The following is a 20108-nucleotide window of genomic DNA, read 5'->3' as shown; positions in this document are numbered from 1 at the left end:
AGCCAATGACACGCGCTTATCCATCTGCGCCACTGGAGCTGATGTTTTATAGCCACTTTTAACTAAATGTAAATATACACTCCGTATTTTGTATTCCATAGTAAGGGCAATTCATACAATACATTTAAACTAAGCTACTTTAATACCATCTCCGAACTTTGTACCACGACTCTGCTGTTCTTCGGCTGGTTCTTCCTGTATACTTTGATTGACAGATGTCTCGTCCAGTCAGGGGTGAGTAATCCCAAACCAATGGCGCTGTCTCAAACTATACCTACCTCTTCCGGTTTGTCTGATTTGTCGTTGTGTTTTCTGACTTGTTAATTTGTTTTCGGATTTATCGTTGTGTTTTCTGACTTATTTTGTTTTCGAATTTGTCATTGTGTTTTCTGACTTGTTATAATGTTTTCTGAATTGTTGTTGTGTTTTCTGAATTGTTATTTTGTTTTTTAGACTTGCATTTGCGTTTGTAATTTGTTATTTTGTTTTCAGAATTGTGATTTGTTTTGCACTTCTCGGCCACCGTAGTTAACACTAAAAATCCTGATTTGCATGCAAATCTGAGCACATTTTTACTCTTGAGATTACTGGGACCTTCAGGAAAAAATCTGAGAAGCAGGAGACAATTAGAGATCTCATTTGTGATTTTCTTCATTTCTTTGCAGACAGAGATCACTTCCAGCTGGGGTCACTGTCTCATCTGCTGAACGCTAAAGCCGGCGGATACCAGGAGCTGCCCGACTGGCCTGAATCGGCGCCCGACCCATCTGTGCGCAACGTGGAGGTGAAGGATTCTGTGTGTGCAAGGCGAACAGTTCTGACAGGGCCAGAGGGCGCAGGGGTGCTTCTCCTACAGACCACCAGAGGGAGCTCCAACATGCAAGACCTCCCAAAGAAACGCCCCAAAGCGCTAACAAAAAAAAAAACACACTAAGCTCAATCACTTTTATATCGCTCACTTTCCTCGCTCATTAGCATAACTCCACCCTCATAACGCATAAATCACACAGTCTGCATTTCAGCGGGGTGGTAGCTACTCATCCTGCAGCCCGATTGGTTGATGTGTCAGAATTATTTCCCTTGGTAATAGAGTGCAACAGTCCAGGCTCCGGAAGTAAAAACTCCATTCATTTTCTTAATAGCAGAATGTGAGCTAAAAGGTTGTTAATTGATGGTATATGCTTTTGTTGAAGTAACGTTTAGATAATCATGTTTAACTGTGAAATTCTGATGGATACTGATGAAAAACTACATTTCCCATAATTCAGCAGAGAATCTCCACCAATCAGAGAATCACAATAAGGAAATCGCACCAAAAGAAGTATTGTGCACCCACACTCTCATGAAACACTGCGAGTAACGTAGAGTAAATATTTTTATGCACAATATGCATAGTTTGCAATAAATGTATAAAATATATAATTTGTTTATATATGTATATATATTTATATGTGTGTGACTTTTTAAAAAATCTCTATGGGAAAATTCATCCAGAACCAACACGGCAGAAAATTGCACTGTTGCACTCTATTAACAGCATGTCAAAAATGGTCATTATAGAGTTTAACTTGAACACTGAATATTCCTTCAAACGGAAATGATTAAAAAACAAATTCTAGAATTCTTTGTCTGAATGCTAGAGCTGAATGCTTTATTTGTGGTTCTAGAATTATTTTTAAATCACTGAGAGTTCTAGAACTGACTAGACCGACACGCCCATACACATTTACATATGCCACTCCTTCCTGATTAATATTCCATGATCAAATCTGCATATGCATGAGGTCTGTACCACACACTGAACGGTCAGGGTCTTGATTCCAGCTTCAGGTTTTTGTCTGCATAATCATGTTTGTTATTTCATAAAGCACTCATCATTCACAGCGGATTTCTTGTGTCTTAGATGGGTGTGTTATCAGTTTTATCCCCTCCAATGTTCATCCACATCCCCTTTCTGACAGTCTGTCTGTCTCTTTATGTTCCCACCCACCATATTATGCAGCAAGAGGAGGTCATATACATGGTATGTGTGTTGGAGCAGGATTGGAACTAAACTCTGCGGGACTGCGGCCCTCCAGGAATGGAGTATTCTATGTTGTTATTGTTATACCTGTGGTGTGGAAGTCACTATTGTCATATAGTTAAATTTATCTCTCATATAGTTACAATTTATTCTCTTTATAAAGTTATTGTTCTTGGTATGAACGTAACACTTTCAGTTGCTTTGACTGAAGCTGTTAGCGAAATATGGACGTAAAACGCATCCAAATACGTGCTAATCTGTTGACAAGTGCAACCTGAATCCTTGTGTGTACTTTTTAAATCTTTTTCTTTCTTTTCTGTTCTGTTCTGTTCTTTTCTTTCCTCTTCTTCTGGCCATCTCACAGCATTATGTTCCCACCCACCATATTATGCAGCAAGAGGAGGTCATAGACACCAGTGAGGGCCGAATGGGTCTCTTGGGAGACTGGAGAGAGGTGCCCGCAAGAGTGCAGTGGCTTCTCTCTCTGTCCTCTTATCTGTGTAGTCGGGTCATCTGGCTCGACCTTTTTGCACTAAAGTGTGTGTTTTTGTGTCTCAGTCTGAAAGCTGCTGACCTCATTTCCTGCCAAGCAAACCATCACATCGCTAAACCTTCATATTAATGTTGCACTTCCATTACTGTGACACCAAATGCTCAGCAAAGCATTAAAACATCATCCTAATACAGATTTGTTATTGACATATTGAGTATATGATTAGAGACCTTCTGAAAGTTCTAAACTAAGGGGTGAATTCACTAAACAGACACTTTTGCGTACGATATTTCAACGCAAACTAAACACATGCTAATTTAATTAGCTGCAGTCTCCGCAGCTGGTGGTAAACAGAATTAGAGAGATGTTTGTGAGCATTTTAATCAAAGGAGTAATATCAAAGAGTAATATAACTGACCGGAATAACAGCTATAGCAATATTGTACCGTCCCAGTAAAGTATGTCAAATTATGCGGTTGCGGTTGCAGAATCTGTCACATTCATACCCAGCTAACAAAAGTATGTTCTAAGAAAGTTTTGCTAACAATTTACTTATGAAAACGCTATTTCTGATGTTCTCTGAACATTCAAAACATCCACTTTTTAAAATATTTTAAAAACTTTTTTTGGTTATACGAACATTGTTAAATGTAGTCGATTTGAAAACGTAATTTGAAAAACGTAAGACAAACATCTAACTGAAACATTTAAGGAAAAAAAGGTTCCATGAATGATGTATAAATAACATTTTTGTGCTAACGTTTTGAGAACATAAATGAAGACCAGATAACTTTAAACAAACATTCTATTAACGTTACTGGAAGAGGGTTTGTTCATAATTTCAAGAGAACCGTGCTAGAATGTTAGCCAAAGTTCTGAGAACGTTCCCTGTTAGCTGGGTAATTACTTAATACTTAATAATAACCCAAAAGTTGTGCTGTGCAGATTAATTTCAGCATTAAATTTGTGGGCATGTTTATGTGGTTACCTAATTTGCATAATCCGCATTGAAAATAATGACCGCTAAATTGAGCGAATTTAGTAAATTGAACACTAAAACAACACTGACAGATGTAAATAATGCTATTCATTCTGAGTGAATTCCCCCTTAATTGCCCGTTCACACTAAGAACGATAACTATATTAACACCCACACCAATGATTTATTAAAAGCGTGCACTGCAGTTTTGTTGTCTGCCGCTTTAAATGCTCACCCTCTTTAAAGTCGGATGCATTCTGATTTGCTGTCGACGTTTTTATTGTTCAGCAGCTTGAAAAAAATTGTCCAATGATATTGTTCTTTTATGTCAGGGGTGTCAAACTCAGTTCCTGGAGGGCCACAGTCCTGCACAGTTTAAATTGAACCCTAATTAAACACACCTGATCCAGCTAATCAAGTCATTTAGTCTCATTTGAAAACTACATGGTATGTGTGTTGGAGCAGGATTGGAACTAAACTCTGCAGGACTGCGGCCCTCCAGGAATGGAGTATTCTATGTTGTTATTGTTATACCTGTGGTGTGGAAGTCACTATTGTCATATAGTTAAATTTATCTCTCATATAGTTACAATTTATTCTCTTTATAAAGTTATTGTTCTTGGTATGAACGTAACACTTTCAGTTGCTTTGACTGAAGCTGTTAGCGAAATATGGACGTAAAACGCATCCAAATACGTGCTAATCTGTTGACAAGTGCAACCTGAATCCTTGTGTGTACTTTTTAAATCTTTTTCTTTCTTTTCTGTTCTGTTCTGTTCTTTTCTTTCCTCTTCTTCTGGCCATCTCACAGCATCATTCTTGCGTTTCTTTTTATTCTTTCCTGTTTGCCAGGTTATTAGGCTGCTCGAAAGAGTCACCACTTTAACCAGCGTGAGTCTGTCAGTCACCCTTAGCGTCAGAGCCAAAGAGCTTTTGCCACCAGCCTAGCGTAGCGTCTGTACTGTGCTAGACCAGCCTTTCCCTTTCCTCAGCCCTTGCTCTATGATTAAAGACCAGAATCCTCAAAAACACCCCAGAAATGGCCTACAGCACTGGTGCTAGTTACTAATCGCTAATTTACGTTCTAAACACCACACTGATTCTAGCTTAAAGTCAAATTAATCTTGGGTAATTCAGTGCTGGTGGTCTTTGGGGTCTTTTTTAGGATGTGATTTCTTTAATTAAATGTTTAAGCGTACACAACAAGAATGAAAGTGGCCATGAATGCACAACCTTCCCTGCTGTAGACCTCAAACGCTGAGTGAAGAGAGGCACAGCTCTCTAGAACTGTAATTTTATTAATGTATGAGTGTAAACAAAGATGTTAGCTGCTTGTAAAGAGGCATTCATGGCCGTTATATGAACCTCTTTCTCTGATTAGGTCCTCCATATGTACTTGAGCTTGTTTTGATGGTGTTTTGCGGTCCTTTGCAGATTCCAGATTGGAGCAAATGCACAAGCCGGAAGGATCGTAAGGAGAAGAAATTAGATAAACCATTCTACTCAGACTCAGAAGGAGAATCTGGTCCAACCGAATCAGCAGATAGCGGTAACTGTGGCGAACGCTTTGACATTAGCATGTTGCTAAGCTAATGACTCTATATGCTAAGAAGCACAAGAAATACAAATAAATAATAAAATTTTAATTAGATTCCTTATCAGTTATTTTCATTAGTGAATAAAAAATATTTCAGTTTAAGATGAAAGTATTTTCATCACCTTTTTGAATGAAAATTTACATTGAGCTCATTACAATGCTAATCTTAGTCAGTGCTAGTTAATATGATTTTGCTCGCTCACCTGACAGAATCAGATTCAGGCAGCGGTTCAGAAAGTGCTAGCGCCAGTGATGAAAGCGGTTCCGGTTCAGAGAGTGAAGAGAGCGGAGAAGAGACTGAGTCTGAGGAGGAAGAGGAAGATGAGGAGAAGGAAAATAAAAGAAAAAAGCGTCTGGACAAGACCAAAGCAAAGAAACCAGCAGAGGAGAGCGCAGAGAGGTGCGCCATCCACACATCATACCAAATCAATGTCAATTATAAGTTCTGATCAGCTTGTTTCGCCAAATGTCTCATGATCTGCTCCATCATTCCCACAGCGAGCAGAGCAGTGGCACCGAGGACAGAAAACGAGGCAGGAAGGCAGTGAAGAATCAGAAAAATGCCTCAGAATCAGAGAGTGAATCAGAAAGCAGCGAATCAGAGGACGAGTCGGAGGAGGAGTCAGAGGAGGAGTCTGAGTCCGACACTGACATCAGGAAGAAGAAGGTTGGGCTAGATTGAAATAGAATACTAGAATACGTAGTTAATACTGTGCATTATATACAGCATGCTGCCTGTTGTTTTTTTTAAATAATAAATTCAACTTAAAAGTAGTATGCTACTGTTGTCACATGAGCTGCATAGGAGATAAAACAATGCAGACAGTGTGTTAATAAACAGTGCTATTATGCTATTTTAATGTTAATCTTATGGATAAGAGTTAACGCAAGACTTTTTCTCATTTCGCTCAGACGCCTGTATCAAAACAACCTCCCAAACAATCCAAAAAAGAGAGCAAGAAGGAGACGCAGGAAATGTCTTTGCTGGATCTGGATGACTGTGAGTAAAACCTCTTAACACATACAAGATCAAAGACAAATGCTTGAATGTAAAAGTACAATTTGTCTTTCTCTCTCCCAGTTGAACCGACCCCAACATCGGCTCCAGTGACTCCGGTTAACTTCTTGTCCAGTAGTCTGGTGTCTGATCTGGAGGGTTTGTCACTGACCGACACTATTCTTGCACCTACAGTGAGTTTTGGGCCAAAGTACAATTGTAAATTGAAATAAATACAGCAGAAATATTGTCATAATCTAGGGTTTTCATTTTAGATCTGAATCTGCAGAAAAAAGTTATTTTCCCTTTATAAATTCATTTTTATTATTTTCAGAATACAAAAAAGAAAATCATATGCAATGCAAGATTTAAAGTTTCTTTTTCTAATTTTTTCCCACTGGTAATTTTAAGCATAAACATTTTGTTATATTGCTCCGAAATGTAATATTTAATATTTTTAAAATGTTAAATATTGCATTTCAGACCTTTTTCCTCAGAACTACGAAATACAAACTCATAATTGCAAGGAAAAAGACAGAAATGTGAGAATAATTAACAATTACATTTTTTACATTTTTAATAGAAAGTTCAAAACAACAGCAGTTACTTTAAATATAAATCTTTTGTAACATTATAAATGTCTTTACTGTCACTTTTGATCAGTTGAATTCATCCTTTGCTGAATAAAAGTTTTTATTTCTTTCCAAGAAAATAAAATCTTACTGAACTTTTGAACGGTACTGGATAATATGATTGATTTGATATAAATAAAATCTCTTCTGTTTTCTCACAGACAATTGCTCCTTCTGGTTCGATAAAGATGTATGAGCTCCTACATCGTATAACAGGTGAGGGTCTTGCGGTTGAGTATTGCTTCAGCCGGCAGCCCTTCAGTCCAGACCCTAACATGGTGGCCGTCCAGATCCAATTCACCAACAACACCAACTCCGAGACCAAAAACCTGCACATCGAGGAGCCTAGGCTGCAGTCTGGGATGAGGATCCGAGAGTTCGCTGAGATAGGTCTGCAACCCAGCACAGTATGAGATTTTCTACACAAGCTTTTTCTACGACTACTTTAGGTTTATTTTTGTTCTGTTTGCATTGTTCTTTCAGAAGTGTTAGCAGCGGGTGAATCGGTTACTGTGGTGATGGGCATAGATTTCTGTGATTCTACACAAGCAGCAAACTTCCAGCTGTGGTGAGTGTTTAAGAAGAGCTAAATTATAAACTTCTATTTCCTGATGTCCACTTGTTAGCCATCTCAGTTAACATCAGAAAATTCCGAATTGTCCCACAAGGATCTGTCTTAGGCGTTTTACTATTTTCAATATACAGAACTTTCACAGAAAATTCCAAATTAACAATCCCATAATGTTTGCAAAATAATAAAATGATTGGTTCTTTAATGTTCTTAACATTTGGAAGGATCTGAGAAAATTCAGAAATAACAGTTCCATAATGTAATGGTTAGCAGTAGCAGAACATTCTTAGAACATATTTTTGTTAGCTAGTTAGTCACCTTGACATTAAATAAAAATAGAATGGTCCATTTATGGTCGTAATTTAGCTTTTCATGGCCATTCATCGCCTTTACAATGAAATGGGCTGCATATTTCTTTATGTAAATCACCTCCATTCATATAAATCATATAACAGTTTCTTGACTCCAATTCCAAGAAACTTTGTTAACTTTTTTCAGTACTCACACCCGCAAGTTCTTCGTTTCCATCCAGCCGCCCGTCGGGGAGCTAATGACACCTGCATTTCTGACAGAAAACGACTTCAAGAAGGAGCAAGGTAAGAGAACGTCAGCCCATCCTCGTTTTAGCACTCCCAGTTGCTCTATTGATTGCTCCTTTTCCTCAAAACGCCTGTCATTTTCTTCCTGTGTAGCAGTGTCTCTCTGAAATTCATTTTCAACAGTTGATATGACAGAGAGAGAAGTTATGTCTCTCTTTCATTATTCATGAAATATTAATTTCATGTTTCATGGCTTTTCCTAATCTGAATTCTTCCATTGTGCACTAAAACTGCATATTTTCGTAACCAGAATTTTGGCTCTTGATACCACAGACCCCTTTCTTGTGTACTGTTAACATTTGCATGCAAGCATTAGCTTCTAGCTAAACTCATTAGCTTACAATTCATTATTCACCACAGCGCAAAGTGTTGTGTAGTATTCGCTTCAAAAACATGTACAGTATACTAAGAAAATCCACTGGAAGTGGAAGTAGTACCATAGTAGTACAATTTTTAACATAAAGCGGGAGGCAAATCTGAATCTAGCATACATTATAGCCTGTAGTTAGCATGCTGCTAACTGCTCAGCATAAACGTTTGTCAGTTTAGCATTTTAGTGTATTTGTTTTAACATATTAGTTTAACAAACTCATGTTTTCCTCTTCCGTGGACTCGTTTTGCCGCTGTTCGTTAGAGAATCTTTTGAATGGTAAGTTTATCTGATGTAGCTGATTAGCATAGCTCCTCCTCTTCCCCTATTGTTCCTGATTTGTTTACACAGACACACACAACCAGCTAACAGAGAACTTTGGCTAATGTTCTGGCAATGTTATGAAAAATGTTCTTCCAGTAACGTTACTTGTTTAAGTTATCTTTAATAATGTTCTCAAAAAGTTAGCACAAAAACGTTATTTATATATTGTTCATGGAATTAATGTTTTGTGAAACATTAGTCTAACATTTTTTACATTTGTTACTACCTGTTTGAGAACGTTCAGAGAAAATTCATAAGTAACATTCCCATAATGTTTGCTAAATGCTAAAATTAAATGTTCAAATAACAAAGAAAAAAATATTTTTCAAAGCATTTGAAAAACTGGACGTTTTGGAAATTCAGAGAACATTGAGATGTTTTCATAAGTTAATGGGAATGTTAGCCAAATGTTCTTGGAACATATTTTTGTTAGCTGCACACCCCTTCCTGTTATTCTAGAAATGCTTTTGCTTCCAGCTGCTCCTCCCTCTTACCGCAGTCTCCAGCCTTGGCGACTGTTACCATGACTATGCATTTCCTCACGGCATGTCAAGGTAACATTATGCTGCATCTAGGAATGTGCCTTAGAAACACTGAACCGGTCCGATTGACCCTGAACCATCACAACACTCGTGAGGCCAGCACGCTCAGCACAGCTCACAAAACCTGTTGTGTACTGTCTACATAGACAGCTACCTTCCAAGGTAGCGGTATTAATAAATTGAGCTTTTAAGTGACTGAATTGAAACATTTTTAGTAGGCTGCAGCTCTGTTAATGCACAAGAGACCAGACAGACGTTCACTGCTGAGTCCAATACTTTACATTAGCATGCGGCTAAGCTAAGAATGCAATAAATGTAAGTACATAGAATTATTTTCAATTTATGCTTTTCAGCACATAATAAATATATTTCGAATTTTTCCTACACTATCCATAATCTTGGTTGACAATTTCAAGATGCTGGTTTGTTGCAATGCATTCTGGGCAGTGTTTCTATTGTTAGCTAAAACTAATAAAAATTGTTTTTGGGAAGTGAAATAAAGTGGAAATAAAATATAAATATTAAATGGAAAAATTTAAACTTGAAAAAAACAAAATTAGAAATGTTGCCTTGTCAACTAACTAAAGTACTAAGTACTCAAATTACTAAAAGATGATTAAAGATAAATATAAAATAATAAATGACGAAACAGCAAAATTGCTCAAGCTTAAATTAAAAATATATATTTATTTTTGTACAGATTTTGTACAGATTTACAATTATCTGCTTAACTGGTTATAAATTCTTTAAATAGACATGAAAGAATCATAGAAACCTAAACAAAAAATAATCCATATAAAAGCAATGTCGGTAAGTTGGAATGAATAAAATGAGTAAAACTAAAACTGAAATGAAAATGAATTAAACCTAAATAGAAATAGAAACCATCACAGAAATTCTAATGATTTCCACTACAAATACCATTACAAACCATCAACTTTTAACCATAAAACCATTATATATATATATATATAACATTTTTGTACATATTTACAATTATCTGCTTAAGTGGTTATAAATTCTTTAAATAGACATGAAAGAATCATAGAAACCTAAACAAAAAATAATCCATATAAAAGTTGTAATGAATAAAATTAGTAAAACTAAAACTGAAATGAAAATGAATTAAAGCTAAATAGAAATATATAAAAAAACAAAAGCTCATAAAAATGACAAACAAAATGACTAAAACTAAAAATCAAAAATAAAAGCTAATTCTAAATATTAATAAATACCTTACACAAATTTGTGTTTTACATAATATGTATCATTTTTTAACTGATTTTTATTATTATATTGGTTATAGATTCTTTAATTTAGTGCATCTGTTTTTTGTTTCTGTATATTGGATATTGGTTGTTTAAACAATAATAATCTGTATAAAAGATTTAAAATTTTCACTAGCTTTCAGCTAATCTGTAACAACACATCTTAGGACAGTTTGATGGAGCACTGATCTGACGAGGAGATGCTTTCTGTCTCTTTTCACAGGTAAACTGATGGGAATGAATGAAATCTCAGAGAAGTTGACGCTGGGAGAGAAATGCGTGAACGAACATGTCATCGTTGAGAGAGTCACGGCCACCGCCAACTTGAGCAGAGTACCATGCGGTTCAGATAAAGAGTGCAGGTAACATACACACATGAAGACAGTGGCCCTGTCCCAAATGAAGACTTTTGGAGTCCACAAAATCTTGCATAAACTGTTGTGTATGGCGTTATTTTAATGACAAATGTCGAGAGTGCATTATTGTAGCATGAAAGCACATTAATATATTGCGCGAACGCGAATCTCCCCGCTCGCACGCGGATTTCCTTTGCTCTCGCACAAAACCGGACGCGCTCAGACACACGCTGCTCTCGCCCAGAGAGTGTACGCGCACTTAAAACGTGTCTCTCCTCTCACTCAAACTGTCCTGTGCACTCGCAAATCTCTCTGTGCTCATGCGCTAGATATTAATTATTTTTGCACCTGAATTAAACGTTGTCAAATGTTATCAACCAATGAGATTTCAAAGGTGGATCTTGTAATTTCTTTATAATTTAATACTACTAAATCATAATAATCAAATATTAGAAATGAATCGGGTGCTTGGATTATTTGTAAATAATCTAGTTTAACAGTTTGGTCAAACCCCTCTGAGCGATTTATCTAAACACAAACAAAAAAGTAGGCCTATATGATTCTTAAAGTTCATGTGGTGTTTTCAGAGACCAACCAGTTGGACAGAGGTTATTTATAGGCTATGTACAAATCATCCAAGCACCCAATTCAGCCATTTCTAATATAGGCCACATTTCATTAACATTGCCAAATATTATTAAACTGGAAATAAATTAAAGATCCATCTTTGATTGTCAAAAGAATTCCAGGTTCAGTTCCCTCTCAACCAATTAGATTTCACATAGTATTTTCATCGGTCAGTTGTGGAGGTCTGATTTTTTAAAGCTTTATTTATATAGCGCCTTTTAAAAGTGTTTACCAGAGCAGCGTGTATCTGAGCGCGTGCGTCCGGTTTTGTGCGAGAGCAAAGGAAATCCGCGTGCGAGCGGGGAGATTCACGCTCGCGCATTATATTAATGTGCTTTCGCACTACAATAATGTGCTCTCGACATATGTCAGTAAAATAACGCCATAGTTGTGTAGTAAACAGCTGGGGGCGCTAGTGAGCACACTTTTGAACCAAAAAATGACAAATGGGACACCCAGTGGTCTTGTAGACAAAGTACATACTAACTGTGCTATTTAGTACGTAAGTTTTAAAAATCAGGCCTTAAAGGGAAAATTCTCTTATTAATTACTCACCCTCATGTCGTTCCAAACCCGTAAGACCTTTGTTCATATTCGGAATACAAATTAAGATATTTTTGATGAATTCCGAGAGCTTTCTGACCCTGCATAGACAGCAACACAACTACCACCAGGGACGGACTGGGAGTAAAAAACGGCCCTGGATTTTCTCCCAAATAGGCCCACCACAACTACAAACAGCCGCTACTATCTCACAATATTACAGCAATCCTATCGCATTTATGATAACATTTATAATAACATCACAAAACCCATGGTGACCCTGCTGACAAAAACAACAGAAACATCACAGAAATTCTAATGATTTCCACTACAAATACCATTACAAACATTACAAACCATCAACTTTTCACCATTAAAACCATTAAATAAGGGTTTCCTGTAGTGTGTTTTGGGACATATTTCATTAGGATTTAGTGGTTTTAACAAAAGCCACCAATAGAAGGCGACCAATTACCAGTAGAAACCATTAGGCACGATTACAGTTTCCATTAAAAACAATACAATTTTTATTATAACCAGTAAATCCATTACAAACTATGTGATGGTTTCTATTGTTTGTTTGTTTTTTCAGCAGGGGACTGAAATAAATGCATTATTGTATGAACTAAAATACTTGAAATCGACATAAAAAGAGCAGAACGCAAAATGTATAATATGATAATGATAAAAATAAACCTAGAGTCTAGAAACCTGAAACAACAGATTTCTTCAATTTGATTATTCATATGTGTGTGTGTGTGTGTGTGTGTGTGTGTCATGTTAATCAGACTAATCACCTTAGAGGCTACTTCATTTACTCTATTAACTCAGTATCTTTCAAATGTAACCCGTTGTAGAATCGCTGCAGTCTCTTTATGAATGAATGGAATATTCATGTCAGACAATGCGGAGTAATAAATAGAAGTGAACATTTGGACTAGGGGTGTCCTGGGATTTTACTATAGTGCTATAGGCCACATGCTCTATAGTGAGAGAGGCGAGCAAAAGTAACCTGATGTAACTGGTCGCTTTTTTTTTCTTTCTTCTTTTAGCTCCTCCCAACTGCCTTTATCTTCACATTTTTTTGCTTGCCATCATGAGCCCACTCTCTTTCGCATCAGTTTCTTATAAGCAAAAATAGATTGCATTAGCGCCCCCTTTTGTTGGCCGTCAACGTCACTTAATCTGAAACTTTTTCTTTGATGATGAGCCAGCCAGGCCGATGGCCATCGCGCCTCACTACCTCGTTCAAGGCCTAGAAAGATAGTAAGGACATTGTTAAAATAGTCCATGTGACACGAGTTGTTCAACTGTAATTTTATAAAGCTATGAGAATATTCTTTGTGCGCAACGAAAACAAAAATGACGACTTTATTCAACAGTTTCTTCTCTTCCATGTCAGTTTTCGACGCTCGTTCACGACAGTACTGATGTCACATGGCCTATTTTATCAATATCCTTACTACCTTTCTGGGCCTCGACCGTGGTAGTTCCCTTGCTGTCTATGCAGGGTCAGAAAGCTCTCGGATTTCATCAAAAATATTTTAATTTGTGTTCCGAATATGAACGATGGTCTTACGGGTTTGAAACGACATGAGGGTGAGTAATTAATGACAGAATTTTCATTTTTGGGTAACTATCTTTTAAGTAGTTCCAGTAAAGGCCCCGATATACTCAAAACAAAGTTCATTTTCGTTCTTCGTTTAGGGGTAAAACGAAGTTCGAAATACGTGAGCAGCGGCATACTGTTAGCGAACATCCCGATGCCGCCCACTCTGATGAAAGCAACGTTTATATGAATATGTAAATATGTGCTGCGTGCTTTCGTCTCAGTAACAAAATAAACATTACAAAATGGAGAAAACATCAAGTATTTTTGTTTATAAAAAGCATCTGTTCATAGCAACATGGGTATGCTTGCACACAGCTCTCAGATTCCATCAAAAATATCTTAATTTGTGTTCCAAATATGAACGATGGTCTTACGGGTTTGAAACGACATGAGGGTGAGTAATTAATGACAGAATTTTCATTTTTGGGTAACTATCTTTTAAGTAGTTCCAGTAAAGGCCCCGATATACTCAAAACAAAGTTCAGTCACGTCACGTGTATTTACATGGCACTTTATTCAATATATAGCTTAAAAGCAGTCAGCAGTATTAAACATGAAAAACAGTGTCAGTGTCTAATTTCATCAGAAGCAAAACTTAATTTGCTTTTATAAAGCGGCTCTTCACTGCGCGGACATCTCACCTCCAAAGACTCGACAGGCGAAATGAACCCAGAGAAGAGTTCTGCGTGAAAGAAGGCGGAGCCTACGCGCACACATCCTATGACGAAATCGTCACGGACCAATGGTAGTACGGTGTTTTGCAGCCACAACGAACTTTTCCGGAAAGTTCGCTTTGGCAAGCCGTTTCGAACTCAGTTCGTTTTGGCCAGATTTTGTTCGAAATGACGTCAAATCAGTTATTTCTTCGATTTTGCTTGAAGTATATCGGGGCCTTAAGAGTATTAGTTGTATTTTAGAGGAATTTGTATGTTCATGTATATTTTATGTAGGTTTGAGTAAAGGGTCCATTATTTGAGTATGTTAAACTCTTTAAATCTTTCTTTGCTTTGCTGTCTGTTTTTCTGGCCTGTGATCTTTTGAAATCTCAGTACACCTCCTCCTCCTCCTCCTTCCGCTCCTGTTTACAGATTCGCAGGGAAAACGGTCAGCAGCGGTTGTCTCGTGCTGGTCACCATTGCTACGAAGGAAGGCGGCAGAGCTCAGCTGACGGTGAACTGCGAGAAGATGGTGATCGGTACAATGCTGGTTAAAGACATCATGCAGGCCCTGTCACAGTGATGGCGCCCCCTACAGTCAACATCCTCCTACTGCTGCTTACCGCATTGATTTGCATCTCTGTGTAGATATTTTCCCAATGTGGACTGGCTTGTAGCATCAAAAATATATACTTAGAACTGACATCAGAACAGCAACAGTAACATTCACGGCCCTGTAATCAGGATGTTCCTTTTATTTTCCTCTGTTGAATGTTGCATTTCATCAAAGACAGTTAGTAAAGACAGTCTTTACACCATAAACTCTCCCGAATTAACGCACAAACCTGTGTCAATTTCAGTTTAGAAGCTCTGTAGGATATACAGTACATGGCTGACATTTTTTGGACACCAACTTGTATCCATCTGCTCAGTGAAACAAGACTAATAATCATCTGAGTGATTCATCAATAAAAACTCTGTGCGGTTTATTTTTAGTGTTTATCTTTCACATTTTCTGAATGTAATGTCTTACATCTGATGCCAGACCACATCCCAATGACGACAGCAGATTTGTTTCCAGAAACCACTTCAAACTGGTTTTGAAAACATGAACTTTGTTGAACTCTCTGAAACATGTTCATATTGGTTTCATGTTAGATTTAGCAAAATCAAAAGCTCCAAAACACATCAGTATGAATTCACCGTCTCATTCGACAGGAAATGTATGTCTTATCTGTATTTGCGAATGTGTAACTGCTGAATTTAGGATTATGGACTTGTGTATCACTCAACATTCATCAGCTTCTTGTTCTCGTGAAGCTTTCAGAAGAATAGAGTATCTCACAATCCGGTTATTTTAGATATTTTAATGCAATCTGGAGCTGTTTATCCTGGTGAAGACACTGTTGGTAGTTAGTTTTAGACCTTTTTTAGTTATGATGATGATGGCATAAACCAGATCTTCCTTCTCCCCTAGGTTCAAAATTAAATCCAGCTTTACTGACTCATCTCTGTGTGACTGTGGGAAATCATGTGTTGTTTGAATATTATATCTCTATTTATTATAAAGAGTTTTAAATGTCAATAAAAGAGAACGCACACTCAAATTAAGATGTCTTCTGTTTTTTATTCAACTTTGTATTTATATGGTTTGATATTTATGCAGATAGATGTGACCGGGTTAAGTTGTCACACTTTATTCCAGTTGGTTTATTTATAAATTTGCTAGTTGCATAAATTAATGTCTTGTCTACAAAAAGTAGGCCTAACTGAACGTTTTCGTCGTTATTGACAACGTTGACAGTTGTGACAACATGCCCCAATAGCAGTCACAGCAAACGTGTTATCGGCTTTTTTTCTGGTAAAACTAGTTTTAGTATCAAAATATTTTTTTCTCAATTTCTGATCACAAATGTTACAAAAAATTATACACAGACATTATTGTAATTAATAAATTATGGGGTGAGGAATGTTTAACCTCCCGTGTGACAACTAGCCCCGCTGGTCAGTGCGCGTGATTTGCTCGTGCTGGAGTCATGCACCTGTTTAATCCGAAAATGACTGAAACGTGCTCCGGTTTGAGCCATAATGTGTGGTTGAGCAGCAGTCTTACACTCGTTTTGAGTTCAGCGGCCTGAACTGTTTTATAAAGTCAAAGTTAGCGTCTTTTTGAGCCGCTCTAATGGATTTCTACAGGGTAAGCGACAGTCTATGTGTGGAAAAGAGGGTCTTACACACACTTTCAGTTTCAGTTTTTTAATGGCGCGAATTCTACATCAGCACCAAACATTCGCAGCTTAGCTGTGTGTGATGAACATAATGCAAACACAATGTAGGCCTACACCAGGGCTGTCCAAACTTGGTCCTGGATGGCTGGTGTCCTGCAGAGTTTAGCTCCAACCCTAATTAAACACACCTGAACCAACTAATCAAGCTCTTACTAGGCATAGAAACTTCCAGTCAGGTGTGTTGAGGCGAGTTGGAGCTAAACTTTGCAGGACACCGGCCCTCCAGGACCGAGTTTGGACAGCCCTGGCCTACACAAATTGAGACAAACCACAAAAGGCAATTTACTAAAGAATAAACAAGATGACGAGCATTAAGGCATAAAAAGAAAGAAAATAAGTAGTATCATTGCTGTCTAAATAGGGAGCTCACTAGGTTTTAAGACACACCATTGTGCCCTTAACATAAAGTGGAGTTTCATAGTTTGGTAGGTTGTCTCAAGTTTGTTTATTTGTAAAATCGAGGTAGAGCCAGACATCCTAGCAAGCTAGGCCTTCTCAAAAAGTCAAGTACAATAATGTTACTCTTTAGTTTACTAGTTGCAAACCGACTTAAAGGAAATGTTCAGCTAATATGACAATTCTGGCACCTATTTGTGCATGTACCATATGCTTCTTTTAACAGAGAGAGAAAACACACTGCAATGCTGCATATGGAGATCCTGGAGCTCACAGGCCCTTTGGGCTGTTCACAGGGGCCAATCCGCAAAACGTTTGGAAACATATCACAGGTGAGATCCACAAACACACACACACAGATTCCTGAATGTGACATTGAAATTAGACCGTAATTACCTGCGTAATACATGTTTCTGGTCTTATTGTGAACAATTCATCACTGCCTGTTATTCCTTCATTATCTTTCATCAAAATGTTAGGTCCCTTTAAGGTCAACATACACTAACAATGAGCAAAACATTTGTTACAGTATGTATTAATCTTTGTTAGTTGTTATTTAATAAAAATACAACTGTTCATTGTTTGTTCATGTTAGCTAAGGTCCATTAAATAATACTGAATAATTAGGAAATGTTGAAATTAACATTAACTAAGATTAATAAATGCTTTCGAGGTTTTTTTTTTATTGTTACTTTATGATAACAAATGTAGTTAACTAATGTTAACAAATGGAACTTTATTATAAAGTGTTGTTACCGTATATTAGGAATAACATACTCTGCAACACTGATAGTTTGATACTTTCCTCTTCTGCTGAGGCCACACAAACTATTAAATTATGTTAACCAATCTCCAAATAGATATTTAAGAATTGCTTTAGCATACCTGCAAACACTATTCATTATCCTTATGGTCACTATTCATAATTTTTTGTATATATGTTATATGCACTTTACAGTGTATGTATATACAGTGTATATGTGTATATATATATATATATATATATATATATATATATGCATATATAAAAAATTTTTTAAAATAATTATTAGTAATATATATAATGAATCAATTATTATTAATATATTACAATAATCTGACTTTAATATAAACTAAAATGCTAAATAAAAATAACTACTGTTTTTAACGAAGAACATAAATGTCTGGAATCACAACATAAATCATAGTTATTTAATAAAGTATATAAATATATCAACACCCAAAAGGTTTGTCATAATTACAGCAGAAATACTGAAAATATTGTACTCTATATGGAAGGGGGCACATTGCCTTTCCTTGGAGAATATACTTTTTTTAATATGTGGAATATGTTTTGTCAGAGAAATTTTGACTATCTGACTATATTTTTACTGGATATTTAGATGTGGGCTTGTCCAAAGTACGAGTAAAACTTTCACTCAGAATTTGCTTGTAAATTTCACAAATTATTACAAAGAAACAGCAAGTAACACATTGAATTAAACATGAAGTTTTGAAGTAGAAAGACTGAAACAGTATTTTTCATATTACTTACAGATTTGGAATTTTTTTTACAGTTTAATTTATTTATTTATTTTTACCACAATAATAGTTTGACATGAAAAAAGGGCAAAATTCGGCTGTTTGTTTTCAGATTTTTTGTCACATCGTATGTCAGGTGATCAGTTTAAAATAAATCTGGCTGCAAAACTGAGCACCAATGAACAAACACGGCAGATTTGACAATGCATAAATCTGGACATCATGTTTCATACTTTTGGACACACCTATTGTGGTGCCAGTGTTGGGGAAAGTTACTTTTGAAAGTAATGCATTACAATATTGCGTTTCTCCCTAAAAAAAGCAACTCATTGTGTTACTTAGTTACTTTTTATGGAAAGTAATGCATTACATTACTTCTGCGTTACTTTTTCTCATCTGGTCTGGGCTTGCTTGTTTATTTTTAATATAAAAAGGGTACTTTTGGACACCCCCCCATCACCTCACTGTGAGTGTGAACGCCCCTTTAGTCGGACACTAGAGTGCGTCTGGTACAGCCTGGGTTCAGCAGAGAGAAACGAGTGTGTGTGAAATCAAATGAGCTGAATCATAGTGATCACTGGAGCCCTGCCCCCTTCCTTCCGTCTGTCTCTCTGCTGAGTCAGGCCATGAACGGGAGACGGGCCAGAGAGACAGACAGTACACGTGATTCACACACACAGGGACGGGAGGTGGTGAGGCTGTTCTGGCAGACCGAATGTGTGTGTGATGGAGTGAGCATGGCTTTAGCACTAGCAGCAGTGTGTGAGGTTTGAGCGGGCCGGTCACATGTTTAACGGGTCAGTGATGAACACACAGCGTTATGATGAACTCCACTGGACCCACGGCAGGTCGGTATGGGAAACCAGGTTCGGTTGTGTGTCTTTGTGCCTCTGTAACTCTCTCTCTCTCTCGCTGTCTCATAGATGGTTCGGGCACAGACTGCTCTCCGCTGGTTAGCAGCATGCTGTTCGCTCCAGAGCAGCAGGATCCTCTGGCTGCCGTGCCCAGTGTTGATGAGCTCAGTCTGGGCCTGCTATCTCTGAGCTTCCCCTGCTGGAACCAGCAGCCCTGGAGCCGCCCCGAGTCCCAGCGGCCGACCCAACCCTGCTCCCAAACGCCCGGTGAGTGAACCTGTGCTTAAATGTTGAATGGCCGCTCCTATCTGTCTGTTCAAGCTAGTTTCAGACTGCTTCTCAGTGCTTTAGTCTTGATTATCTAGGAATATACAGATATATAAATAAAATATATTAGTAATTTTAATATAAAAATATAAATAATAAAATATTTTATAATACAGATAAGATAAAATATATAGATATCCCTTTAAACAAGATACATTTACTTGAGTAGCAAAATTTTGAAAAGAATTTAAATAAGAATTGACTATAATATATGTGTATATATATATATATATATATACGTAATATACATACTTTTATATTGTTTATATGATATCTATATACTGTAAAGTGCATCATTAATTTAATCTTTATTGAATGTATGATTTTTTTATGTAAATACTCTATGTAAATATATAACGATATATAATTAAAAATATAGAGGTTTTTATACTTAAATATAGATTTCATATATTGAAATATAGTAAACATTTTATATTGTTTTATAGAATATGTATACTTACTGTATATTTTTATACCGTATATTTTACTATATATATGTATATATATATATATATATATATAGAGAGAGAGAG

General features: G+C 36.8%; 2 protein-coding genes across 3 annotated transcripts in view; both read left to right on the top strand.

The window, feature by feature from the left end:
• Positions 1-15785, top strand: part of LOC107673215 (AP-3 complex subunit beta-2-like) — a 39275-nt gene extending 23490 nt beyond the window's left edge. The window contains exons 14-26 of the mRNA XM_016466713.1: positions 666-784; positions 4348-4386; positions 4930-5044; positions 5303-5492; positions 5591-5759; positions 6005-6092; positions 6174-6283; positions 6883-7111; positions 7205-7289; positions 7791-7888; positions 8526-8540; positions 10619-10757; positions 14583-15785. Coding sequence (XP_016322199.1) covers positions 666-784; positions 4348-4386; positions 4930-5044; positions 5303-5492; positions 5591-5759; positions 6005-6092; positions 6174-6283; positions 6883-7111; positions 7205-7289; positions 7791-7888; positions 8526-8540; positions 10619-10757; positions 14583-14772 — 1586 coding nt within the window. The 3' untranslated portion in view covers positions 14773-15785. The remainder of the gene's footprint in view (positions 1-665; positions 785-4347; positions 4387-4929; positions 5045-5302; positions 5493-5590; positions 5760-6004; positions 6093-6173; positions 6284-6882; positions 7112-7204; positions 7290-7790; positions 7889-8525; positions 8541-10618; positions 10758-14582) is intronic.
• A 496-nt stretch (positions 15786-16281) lies between these two features.
• Positions 16282-20108, top strand: part of cpeb1a (cytoplasmic polyadenylation element binding protein 1a) — a 16218-nt gene continuing 12391 nt past the window's right edge. Inside the window, exons 1-3 of one of the 2 annotated variants that reach the window (XM_016466846.1) lie at positions 16282-16386; positions 17100-17205; positions 19318-19515. In XM_016466846.1, the coding sequence (XP_016322332.1) occupies positions 16372-16386; positions 17100-17205; positions 19318-19515 (319 nt within the window). In that variant the 5' untranslated portion in view covers positions 16282-16371. Of the gene's footprint in view, positions 16387-17099; positions 17206-19078; positions 19243-19317; positions 19516-20108 lie in introns of those variants that run through there. The other variant, XM_016466847.1, reaches the window with a different exon arrangement.

This window comes from Sinocyclocheilus anshuiensis, unplaced genomic scaffold (genome assembly GCF_001515605.1).
Source record: "Sinocyclocheilus anshuiensis isolate Anshui unplaced genomic scaffold, SAMN03320099.WGS_v1.1 scaffold68, whole genome shotgun sequence".
Taxonomy (NCBI): domain Eukaryota; kingdom Metazoa; phylum Chordata; class Actinopteri; order Cypriniformes; family Cyprinidae; genus Sinocyclocheilus; species Sinocyclocheilus anshuiensis.
Note: the sequence above shows the minus strand (reverse complement) of the source record. Positions and strands in the feature narration are given on the sequence as shown.